General features: G+C 50.8%; 1 protein-coding gene across 1 annotated transcript in view; it reads right to left on the bottom strand.

Annotated features, from left to right (window-relative positions):
- Window positions 1-11,609: 11,609 nt before the first annotated feature.
- The window catches only part of RGS6 (regulator of G protein signaling 6), a 582,039-nt gene continuing 581,064 nt past the window's right edge, over window positions 11,610-12,584 (bottom strand). The window contains exon 18 of the mRNA XM_061182706.1: window positions 11,610-11,670. Within this exon, the coding sequence (XP_061038689.1) occupies window positions 11,620-11,670 (51 nt within the window). The 3' untranslated portion in view covers window positions 11,610-11,619. The remainder of the gene's footprint in view (window positions 11,671-12,584) is intronic.

The following is a 12,584-nucleotide window of genomic DNA, read 5'->3' as shown; positions in this document are numbered from 1 at the left end:
GCTCCACCTCTGATAGAATAAACTCTGAAATGCCCTTACTAAACACCACCTATTATCATTTCACCTCCCTCACGGCTTTTATTCCCCAGAAACCTGCTCCTAGCCTGGCCGCTCTGTCCTCATGCCCTTTTGGATCATTCTTAGGTCTACTGACCCCACACCATTCTTCCATGCTGATTCGAGCCCTCTGAAATATTCAATACTCACCTCTTGCTTTCTGACCCCCATATTCATTGAGTCACCAAGGGGCTCTGTATTCTACCACAGCATCTTGTGAATCTGTCCCCTCCCTCCATCCTCACTGCCAGGCCCTACACTGGTTTGAGGCAACATGAGGTCTTTCTTTGGTGTCTAGCTCTGACCTTTCCTTTTCCTTCACACCCACTCCAGTCCTCCATACTCTGTATGCTCCAGTCATGGGGTCCACTCCCTGCTCCCTGAACAGGTCAGCAATTTTCAAGCTACTCCCTTCCTCATTTCCTCTCAGGTAGAATTAGTTGCTCCTTACAATGTGCATTTTATTTGTACCTGTGCCCCTCTGCCTTGTGTCCCCCTTGGTTAGTTACATGTCTGTCTCTTCTAATAGAAGGTGTGGTCTTGGAGGACAGAACCCCTTTTACTCAACTCTGTAGGCGTGGCAGCCAGCACCACACCTGTCACATGGCCAATCTCAGTAAATATTTATAGATGTAAATTTCCCAGGACATGCCTTCCATCAGAACTGGCTCCCTGGGTCCTTTATCAGGTCAGCCACCAAATCCTGTCTTATTGCCACCTAACTTCTTTGGGGGAGACGCACTCCTGCCTTCCTTCCGCCCGTTCCTCCCTTCCTCTGTGGTCATTCTGACTCTGCCAAACATGAGGCTGGGCTGTGGAGGGGGCAGCAGGGACTGGGGATGGCACAGAACACTGTGCGAGTGAACTGGCAGAAGTTCTGTGGGCTCGCCAGCTGGTACCATGGGGGAGAGCCAAAAGGAAAGTTCGTTTTTTCCTGCCCGAAGCTCAGAATCCTGAGTGCAGTCACGAGTCTCAGTGCTAAAGGCTTAGGAGTGAGAAGTGTCAAGGTCACCTCTGCTTCGTGCCTGGCCGGGGAGGGGGCTTGTGGATGCTGTGTGTGGGTTGGTGTGTGTGGGTGTTGCCAGCCACTGGGCATGTCCAGACAGCTAATAACATGCCTCCACAGCACAGCGGGAAGGAGAGCCACTGATCCAATTTGTAATTTATCTTTTGGTTTGATCCCAGTGTTTTCCCTTTGTTTCTGACTTGATGCATTCATCTTCAGGCTCAGTGAGTTCACTTTGGCAAAGTCTTGCATGAATAGAAGCATTTAACTACTCAGTAGATTAGCTCATAGTCACGTGCATGGATATGTGTGCGTGTGCGTGTCTGTGTGTGTGTGTGCATACATGGAGCATCCTTAACCCCTAAATGAGGGACTTTCCTTCCAGGAGGGGAACCCAGGATTGGTTGCTTCTGTGAGGGTGGCAAGCAGAGAGCCAGCAGAGGGGGGTTGGAGTTGGTTTAGGAAGATTCTAGGGGCAGCCAGACTGCAGTGTATAGACCTTCACCCTGGGGAAGATGGAGGTAAGCATCTTTGGTTAGAGACGAGGTGGAGAGGAGTTAGTTAGATGTCTTTTCTGGACTTCAATCAGACCTTCTTCCCTTACAGTTCTCAGGCTGAAAGAAAACATAGGAAGCATCTAGTCCAGTGGTTCTCATCTGAATATGGATCAGAATCACCTGGGATTACTTTTCCCCCCATTTTTATTGAGATTTAACTGACATATACCATTGTATTAGTTTAAGGTGTACAGCAGAATGATTTTATATATGCATATATTGTGAAACAATCACCACAGTAAGTTTAGTTAATATCCATCACCTCAAATAGTTACATATTTTTTCTTATGAGAACTTGTAAGATCTACTCTCCTAGAACTTTCAAATATGTAATACAGTGCTGTTAACGACAGTCTCCATGCGGTACATTAGATCCTCAGAAATTATTTATCTTATAATGGGAAGTTTGTACCTTTTGACCCCCTTCACCCCATTCCCCCCACTCCCTACCCCCACCTCTGGCAACCACCAATCTGTTCTCTGTATCTATGAGCTTGGGGTTTTTCTGTTGTTTTTTTTTAGATTCCACATATAAGTGAGATTATACAGTATCTGTCGTTGCCTGACTTATTTCAGTTAGCATAATGTTCTCAAGGTCCATCCATGTTGTCTAAAACAGTAGGATTTCTTTTTTTTAATGGCTGAATAATATTCCATTATGTATATATACCACATTTTCTTTCTTCATTCATTCATTGATGGACACTTAGGTTGTTTCCATGTCTTGGCTATTGTAGGTAATTTTGCGATGAACACGGGGGTGCATATACCTCTTTGAGATAGTGATTTCATTTCCTTTGGTTATATACCCTGAAGTGGAATTGTTGGATCATATGGTAGTTCTATTAATTTTTTGAGGAAATGTCATACTGTTTTCTGTAGTGGCTGCACCAATTTACATTCCCACCAACAGTGTACAAGGGTTCCCTTTTCTCCACACCCTCACTTGCGCTTGTTGTCTCTTATCTTTTTGATATTAGCCATTCTAACAGATGTGAGGTGATGTCTCACTGTGGTTTTGATTTGCACTTCCCTGATGATTAGTGATGTTGAGCATCTTTTCATGTACCTGTTAGTCATTTGTATGTCTTCTTTGGAAAAATGACCATTTTTTAATTGGATTATTTGTTTTCTGTTATTGAGCTGTATGAGTTCTTTACATATTTTGGATATTAATCCCTTATCAGATATATGATGTGCAAATGGGTCCTTCCATTCCATAGTTTGCCTTTTCATTTTGTTGATAGTTTCCTTCGCTGTGCAGATAGGATTACTTATGAAAAATGGAGATTCCTGGGGTTCTCAAAACTCCCCATTTGGAACCCCTGGAGGTGTGGCGTGGCAGTCTTTAACATTTGCCCTAAGGGGTGCTGGGCTGCCATGAGCTGCCTAAGGCCACACAGCTAATGGTGGCAAATCCAAGGCTAGAACCCAAGGCAAGTCTTCTGACTCCATCCAGGACGTTGCCTCTTACAGCCCGAATGTGTCTGGGGCTTAAAGCTTTGGGAAACAAGGCTCATATGGGATGCAGGAGAGTGTGTTGAGTGGATCGCTTATCCTGCAGACTGATAATCTACCTAATTTAATTAGTTCCCTACAAGGGGGCTTGAATTCTCAGAGCAGGCAGAGATGGCTGAAATGGACCACTCGCTCTGGGATGACCGGGCATCTGCTGACCTTGTCTTTGATACTAGGCAGGATTTCAAAGTCCTCTGTGGTTACCTTCACCTGCTCTCTCTAGGGACCAGCTCTGTTCTCTTGGCTACTTAGAAAAACAGGCTTCGATTTCTTCCTGGTCTACAGCTATTGCACCTCCCTCCCTTCCTCTCCTCCCCACCAACCCCCCATCCCCCCACATAGCTTTACTGGAATATGACTCACATACCAAACAATTCACTCATTTAAAGTATACAGGTCAATCATTTTTAGTATATTCACAGAGTTGTGCAAACATCACCACAATCAATTTTAGAACATTTCATTACCCCTAATAGAACCCCATACCCATTAGCAGTGACTGACCGTCTAACCCTAAGCAATCACGAATCTACTTCCTGTCTCTATAGATTGGCTTATTCTGTGCATTCCATCTAAATGAAATTATACAATATATGGTCTTTGGTGACTGGCTTCTTTCACTTAGCATGTTTTCAAGGCTCATTCACGTTATATTAGGTATCAGTACTTCATTCCCTTTTATAGCCAAATAATATTCCATTGTATGGATATATCATATTTTGTTTATGCATTTATCAGCTGACAGACATTTGTATTATTTCCATTTTTTGGTCATTATAAATAATGCTGCTATGAACATTAGTCTCCAAATTTTTGTACGGCCATATGTTTTCATTTCTCCTGGGTACATACCTAGGAGTAGAATTGCTGGGTCATATGGTAACTCTACGTTTATCTCTTTGAGGAATTGCCAGACTTTTCTAAAGTGGCTGCAGCATGTTACATCCCACCAGCCGTGTATGAGAGCTTCAATTTCTGCACATCCTCACCAACACTTGTTATTATCTGTCTCTTTAATTATAACCATCTTAGTGGGTGCAAAGTGGCTTCTCATTGTGTTTTTGATTTGCATTTCTCTGATGGCTAATGAGGTTGAGTTTTTCTTTGCATGTATTTGTCGACCATTTGTCTATCATCTTCGGAGCAATGTCTATATAGATCCTTTGCCTATTGGTAGGGGGTCTATAAAGCACTACTTGATAACTGAATAAATGATGCCTTGCTCCCATATGTATTATTGCTTCCCTTTGTTTGCAAGTAAGTTGCTTCTGTTAGATAAGGAATCATGCATTGTCTTCAGTGTGCAGGTTCTGTGATCATGTGCTTCCTCAAATAGGGGCTCATGGACTTTGGGGGATTAAAATGATAACTTTTTACTGAAGAGGTTGTGGCCAAGGGGCCTGAGGGGTGGGTGGCAGTGAGGACCTGGACTCCAGGCCCTGATCCTCCGCCTCCTCCCGGCCTTCCCCCTCTGGGCCTTAGTTTCTTTATGTATAAAAACAAAGCACTGAGGAATGTACTACTGATCTAGGCAACAATGTGCACTGGGCTGAGAAGCCAGACTCTAGAGACCGACACTGTATGATCCCCTTTATGCGCCTTTCCGAAAAAGGCAGAACTACAGGATCAGACAACAGATCAATAGCTGCCAGGAATGTGGATGGGGGGAGGGGATTAACCATGAAAGGGCACGAGGGAAATTTGGGGGGGTGATAAAATTACTCTCTTGAGTTTTGGTTGGTGGTTACATCATTGTATAAGTTGGTCAAAATTCATATCTATATCTAAAAAGGGTGAATTTTACTGTATGTAAATTATACCTCAATAAACAAACAAAATGTAAAACACACACACACACTCACAATTGGACTAGCAAATCTCTAAGGTCCTCTGAGGGCTGATACTCACTGATTCTGTCCTGCGGGTGTGGTCACGGGCAGGGCAGCAGCAAGAGATGGCCAGGGCCTCCTCTAGTTTCTAATCTTTCCTTCCCTGATCCCTCCTCCTCCTCCCCAACTCAACAGTCTTTTGGTGATGTAATGGGAGAAAGAGGGAAAACAGGCTTCATTGGCTTGCTTGGCCATTTTAGGAATGAGGCCCTCCCTCCAAGAGGTAGCTGTGTCCATGTGGCTGACAGATGTTTTCTGAGGACGGTGGCCTTGCCCAGCTGCTCATCCTGGGTCCAAGGTCTGAGCAACTGGCCCCAAATGGAATATTTCTGAACAAGAGTTCAGAATCCAGATCCTAGGGAAGCAGCCATGGAGGCTTGTCAGACAAATGGGAATGGGGATGGACAGCTCACACTTTTTCCATTTTCCATCCAGGGTCTGCAGGAGGAACACCCCACGCACCGCCCCACCTCTGCCCAGCTATTTACTGAGGCCTAACGTGGGATTATTGATCGAGGCCATCCAGGTTACACACAGTGAGGGAACCAGGCCCTTGCTGGGAAGATGAGAGCAAAGGCTTGTCACAGGCAAGGCAGAGACTGCTACCTGCGCAGGCAAACAAAACCCACACCTCCCGGCTGGCAGGAAGGGCTGGGAAAGCTGCCCAGCAGCGATTTGCAAACGTGCTCCGCCTTCGCCATCTGAGGGCCCCTCTCAGATGCAGCAACTGCTAATATCGGCACTCGTTTCGCGAGCACTTACTAGGTACCAGGCACAGGCTAAGCCCTCTATTAATATTAATACCGTTGTGCATGAATATTCACAACAACCATACGATTCTGAAGTTCCCACCCTTATTTTACAATGAAGGAAACTAGTGCTCAGACAGAGGTGTGTGGCCCAGCCGCCGCCATCAGGGGCTGTTACTCGATTTGTCTGCTGAAAAAAGCCAGATCCGGCTGGGCCAGTTCCCAGGCTCTGAGAGGAATGAGCCGGTGCCTTAAGGGCAGGCGCATCACAGAGAGCGCCGCGCCAGACAGAGCTCATGCCCTACCCCAAAGCCTCTGTAAAACAAGCCAGAGCCTGCAGCCTCTCGCTGGCCAGGGAGGCCTGCCCCTCGACGTGCAGGGTCTGGGACGGATCCCATAACCACCACTGTGGGTGCTGAAGGGCTGGGGGCAGGGAGGGGGCCCAGGCCCAGGCGTCAGAAGTCCCAGTAAGGGGAGCCAGGAGTTCATGAGCAGGAGCACCGTTGGGAAGGCAGGTTGGGGGAAGGCACGCTCTGTGGCCCAGGAGGGGACAAGCCCTGCAGAGGGCCTCCAGGATGTTTCTCCAAGCCACAGAGTTTGGAAGCTGTCACATCCTAGGAAAAGTCCGAGGATCGGAGACATCTATCTGAGGCCCTGAGCAATTGGGAGCTGCCACCAAGGTAAGGGACAGCCTCATGCCCTTTCGGCCAGAAGTCCCCCAAAGGAAGTGGGGAGAGGGGAAGCACTCGGGGGGTTGTCAGACAATCGTGGGTGGGCAGAGCTCTTACTGTTATAATGGGCAGCCCCAAATCTCCACCTCCACCTTGGACCTGAAGCAGATCTCTGTCCATAGTGCCAGCTTGCTGAACAAAGATCTGGAAATAAGCCAGATGGCTCAACTGAGAAGGAGTTCCAGACTCCCTGGAGGAGGTGGCCATGATCAAGGAGGACGAGGAAGTGCAGCTCTTTTGTGCTGGGGCCATGACCTGACAGTGGGATATGCTACAGACCTGACACTTCAGCGGCTACTGCAGGTGTGAGCTCGGTCTTGACCTTGTGAGGCAGGAGTTCTCGCTCTGGGAGGTGGCCCAGGGGTCCAGAGACAAGTTGGTTCCCATGCAAATGTGGCTGAAGACCCATTCCCACACTTCTGAGATCACTCTTACTTTCAGGAGCAGAATTTCTGCCACTGAAGCAAACTGCTAGGTGCCGGCCTCATCGTGAATAGGATTGCGGTGCCGTGGTTCCTTTTTACCTTGTTCTCTTTCTCCTCTTGTCAGCCTGACTTCCAGGCTCTCAGAGTCCCGCTGCTTTGGCGTGATTGGAAGATGAGATTGTCTGTCGCTCAGGAAACCAAGATTCCCCATAAAGATCCCCGTCTGTGTGTAGCAGACTTCCATCTTGGGACTTTATTTAAGAGTGTCAGATGGTGTCTGGCCACCGCTGACGCTCACCAGGCCACTGTGGTTTGCGGTGGAGCACAGACAATGGGGCACAGACACCACCCAGCCAAGGAGACCCTGGTAGAGTCAGGGGCATCAGCCTTCTGGTGACACTGTTGTCCCAACCTACCAGGATGTACTCCCCACCCCAGAGCTTTCCCAAGCTGCTCAGCATCCTGCTTAGGCGCGAGGGGGAAACAGGCCATGTGTGTGTGTGTGTGTGTGTGTGTGTGTGTGTGTGTGTGTGTGTATGTAATGGGGCAGGGTAGGGAGTGGGGAGTGGGGATGGGTGATAGATTTTTTTTTTTCTAGTGGTAAATCCTACCCAACAAACCCCCAAACCAAGGAGCCACACAGAGTGAGCTGGATTATAGTGGGTCCAAGTCATTTATTTTTAGATGGTACCAGCATGTTTGGTTCTGGAGTCCAATCCCCAAATTCCAGAAAAATAAACTAACGAGAACCACATGCACTATGAGAAGGCCATTCCGACGTGTCTGTGATCGTGCGTCGAGTGGGCATAGAATACAGACCAGGAGCCCTTGGCGTGGCGCAGGGCCTCCCTCCTCGGACAGCTGACAGCCTCTGGCTCTGAGCCCTCATTTGGGACTGGGGAGAGGGCTGAGGCCGGGCCATTAGGACGCTGTCCCTTTACGGCCCTGGGCCCCTTATTGCTACATTTGCTACTTTGCTACTTTATGGCCCCTGGGTGGTGCCCAGGGGATGCCTTATCAGTGGGTGGTACTAATGAGTAGGTTGCTGGCGTCTGCCGTTGCCATGGTTACATGAACCCAGATCTCTCTTCAGAGGGTCCTGAGGTGAGTTTTCAGGGATTCATTTGGCCACTTTTTGACTGTGCCACACATGGTCCTTGCTACATACTCAGCTCAGATAGCCCTTTTGGAGGCTGGTGGCATGTTACCTTTCCCCCCAGGACTTTCCAGCTCCTGGACTTTGCTGGAACACCTCCCTTCAATACGTTCTGCAAGGCCCAAAGACCAACAGCCCTCAATTCTTTCCAGCTTCTGGGAAGGCTTGCTAGTGGTGGTTTTTGAAGCCCATGCACTTGGAGCATAATGAGAGGGGTGCATTTTAAGAAAAACATCAACTTCTACAACTAGCCAAGGAGCTGGATGGGTGGCAGGCTCCTGCTTCATGCCCTGTTGGTGAGGTAGTTTGAACACAACAGGGACCCTACTACAGGGAAAGCCCCTGGAGCACGTCTCCATGTGTTCACTGGTCTAAGAAGCGACTCAGAGTGGTGAGAGGTCCCTCCTGGGTGCTGGCCTGTACCTGACCCCTTGGCAGGGGTTGGTCTGGAGCACGATGCAGCTGACTGCCCTGGTGGGCTAGACCCTGCTGCATTCCTGGGGCACAGCAACCCCTTCCCAGCAGAACAAAGCATCCCTTCCTGGAAGGGCAGGAGCCCTCTCTCCAGCCCAGAGAGCTCCTGCTGTTTTGGTCAGGCCCTCTGGCTGCTGCTAGGCGCTTACATGTGCCAACCTACGAGCTTTACTCTTCCCATGTAGGCAAAGTCTATGGCAGTCAGATGCCCAATGCCTGGTGCCTGTGTGTCTGCCCTGATGGGTGGGTGGTCACTTCTAAGACTGCCCTGATGCTTTGGCTGTGGGGCTGCCAACATGGTATTTGCCCTGTGAATCCTTATCGGGAAGAAACCCAGACTCAGAGACCATGCCCAGTCAGGGGAGCTAAGGCAGGACAGGGCAAAAAAGCAAAGTTTATTTTGCTACAGAATTGCCTTCGAAAGTCTAATCTGGTCTGAATTTTTGGCTGTGTCGGCCAGGCCAATGGGGAACTGGCCAAGACCAGATTTTCCAAGTGTACTTGCATTCTAAGGTCTGCACGGTAGACTGACCTTGGACTAGCCAGCTTGGGTGGAGCAATCCTGTTCTACCCCCCATTTCTGGGTGTGATCTGCTGGGGGGGTACGTGGTGGCAGTCGCAAGACCAAACATGCCTTGGTTGGGAGGCGGGATGAGGGGGGTTATTGCTCTGGGTTTGAATCCATTCGAAGCGCCCTGATGTCTGTCGAGCCTGCTGGTTGTCCCCAGAAGTGTCTGGAAGCCTTCAGCCTGCTCTATCTCAGGGCTGCAGTCCATCTGGCTCTGGGAGGGCCTTCTGGGGGCCTCCAAGGTGGGCCAAGCCTCAGGAGCTGCAGCTGGGGGGCACAGAAGTCCTGGCCAGGGAGACTACCCCTGCCCTGGCTGCAGCCACGAGGAAGGACAGGAGGCAGCCAGGCCCTTGCCCTCGACAACTGAGGGCACAGAGGCACCTGTTGTTCTAGAACTGCCTTTGTCCACCTACCCTGTGTGTCAGTGTCAGCATAGCCTGGGCACCTTGGCAGGGAATAGCTTCCTTTGGGCAACGTTGGGTGCAGAGGAACATGATCGGCAATTTTGTTCTGAAACAGGAGGTCTGTGTGAAAAGCAAGGGGACAAAAAAAGGATGGGACGAGAAGAGGAGGGGTCAGAAGACCCCACAATATGGGAGCGGGCTTCACCAAACTCATTTACTCATCAAGCAGTGGCCAGCTGTCTGCCAGGTGCCAGGTTCTGAGCCCAGGCTGTGTGGCATGAGGGGGAGGGAGTGTCTGCCCAGAATCTGAGTCTATAGCCCCCCCTTTGGAGGCACCCTGAGGACTCAACATAATGTCTCTAATTTCCACTGTACCGAGAAGGGAGAGCAAACACTGCCATGGGGGAAACTGAGGCGCAGGGGTCAAGAACCCACCACGGTGCAACTGTAATCACGACTCCTCATGCCCTCGGTGGCTCTGCTGTGAGGGATGGAAGCTGGTGCCCCGGAGACAGGGCGCGAAGGTGGGCTTGGAAAGATGGTCCTGGGGGAGCACCCAGGAATCAGCGTCTGCAAACAAGCCTATGAGCCTCACCAGCTGGTGAAATTGCCACACAAGTAAAGAAATACGAGCGATTGCTGTTTTGCTTCTGTGTTTGCTGTTTATACACTCCCAAGGGAGATTTTTTACCTCCGGCCAGAATAGATCAAAGGAGGATGGTCATAGCAGGTGTGGAGGCGGGGATGAGTGTCTGAATTCAAAAGCACGTTGCTTATACCGCTCTGTCGGAGGGCTCATGGGAGTCACAACGATGACAGCGACAACAATGAGAGTAATAGCTACCATTTGCAAAACACCTACTATGCGCCAGGCACCCGACTCGGTGCCCTGTATCACTCCCTCACAGCCAGGTGGGCGGATGGTCATTTGCAGGTTGGGCTCTGTGCTGGCATTGCCCTGTGATGATTGGCATTGTGGAGGGCAAAGCCTTTGCTGGACCGTCAGAGGACCATGGGGCCCTGGCCTCACCTCTGGGCACAGATTCCGCCCCAACTTCAGACACAACTGAGACCTGGCCGCAGGGGCCCAGCCACGCCTGGGACTGCCAGCCTGGGGCCCAGCCCCTCCATCTGGGACCCTCCCAGCTCCTACCTGGCGCTGCCGGAGGGGAGGATCCCAACGGTCCCCGAGTTCACCGCTACGTTTATTTTGAGTAAGACACGCGGGAACACACCAAGGAGCAAGGGGCCACGACAAAATAAATTACGAAATAATAAAAAATTTAAAAGATGGTCAGAACCTTCACGGCTGTTAAACCACAAGCTCTTTCATCAACACCAGTGCTTCCTCTGGTGTTGGACCCTCGAGACTTTTGGCAGGAGCAGAGGGCAGCTGCCAACGCCTGTGGAGACCTCTTTGAAAGGTGGCCTCCAAGAGGGTTGGAAGAACTCGAGGTGCTGCAGTCCAGGAGATGGCTCAGTGCTGACGATGCGATTGGGGCGCGTGGTGTGCGGGCAGCCTGGTCCCGGCTCCTTACGCGCAGCGGCCGCAGAGGTGAAGGAGGCGGGAGGTGGGAGGCGGTCGGGACACAGTGGTGTAACTAGGGGGGTGCCGTGGGTGCACCGGAGAGGCGGTGGGGTGTAATACTGGATGTGCTCAGGGCCAGTGGTCCTCTTGAGTTTGCTGGAAGGCGTGATCCCCCAGACGGCGGGAGGAGTGATGAGAGTCAGAATATAACCTCAGCTGACAGTCACAGCGGGAGTCCCACCGGATGCTCTCCCCTGAACGTGTTAGGGACCAGGACCTCCTAGAGAGTGGGGTGTCGGCACACGACTATACAAGGAAGAGAGGGTTGTAAACAGGGGCTACCCGGTCGGCTACCCGGCCGACCCCAGGTTCCGTGGACTCTCTTTCTGGCCTCCCTCTGGTTCTCCCACCGCGTCTCCCCACCGTTGTCCATCACGGCCCTCACACTTTCTCTTTCACAGTGACCAAATCTCCCCGCAGGGAAACTCTGTCTGCAGATGTGGAGCGCGGCCGGCTGCCCGCGTGGTCCTCGGGCCCGGGCCCTGCGGGGGGGACCGTCAGGAGGACTGCATCAGGCCGGTGAGGCGCTTGCCCGCCAGCGACTTTCCCTGCAGAGACAGCGACACAGGGGCACCACAGGCGCATACACACACAGAGGACAGACACAGAGAGCCAGACAGGTGGATTAATTGTTGCACGAGTCACAAGGCCAAACGACTTAGCTCACCGACCCCTTTCATCTCTGGGTTTGGGAGCCTTAGCCACAGACAATTGAACAACCAGGTCTTTGGGGCAGGTTAGGGGGTGAGGGTGTGTTGCTGGTACACTTTTGGGGGTGTGGGGATTTTACTTACCCCAAACCAGGCATTTCAACCTTTAGGTAGAGTGTCTCTTAATGCCTGTGGGCTGCCCCTGAACTTGATTTTATCCAAGTGAGGAAGGAAAGGTGGCCTGGGGACTAGTAAGATCGGGGGTGGGGGGGGCGGGTTGACCCAAACGGATGATGGCTAAGAATCTGGGTGACTTGGAACTAATGAATTAACTAGTCTGAAGAAGGCAGAAGACCTAGGAATCCTGTTTAAAATGCAGGATTGAGCTCTCCTTGGGTCCTCCTGACAACCTGTTCTGGGACTGGGAAGGTGTGGGGGCGCTGCCGAGGCTCAGAGCCTGGGCTGCAGGAAACAGGGCAATACACTCCTATGTTCTCGGTCCCCCATCTATAGTACCTAGAGGCTGACTTTGATGATTCCACATCAGGAAGTCTTACAAGCCCTTCACTTACAAACTATGAAGTCGTTCTTGTCCTTTCAAAAACAAAAAGGATGAACTCTATCGTGAGGCCTGGTACATGGGGCATAAAGATCCTGAGAGAGGCCAGTTGTTCACATGCCCGGGAGGAGCCTCTGATGTGGGGCTGGGCACCAACAGGAGGAGGAGCAAGGCTCAGTCCTCTGCTTATTTCCCTAGCCATGGTCTGCGCCCATCCCCTGCTCACCCTCTTCAGAAATCCATAGCATTGGAC

This window comes from Eubalaena glacialis, chromosome 2 (assembly GCF_028564815.1).
Source record: "Eubalaena glacialis isolate mEubGla1 chromosome 2, mEubGla1.1.hap2.+ XY, whole genome shotgun sequence".
In the NCBI taxonomy this organism is placed as follows: Eukaryota; Metazoa; Chordata; class Mammalia; order Artiodactyla; family Balaenidae; genus Eubalaena; species Eubalaena glacialis.
This window is presented reverse-complemented; position numbering and strand designations above follow the sequence as displayed.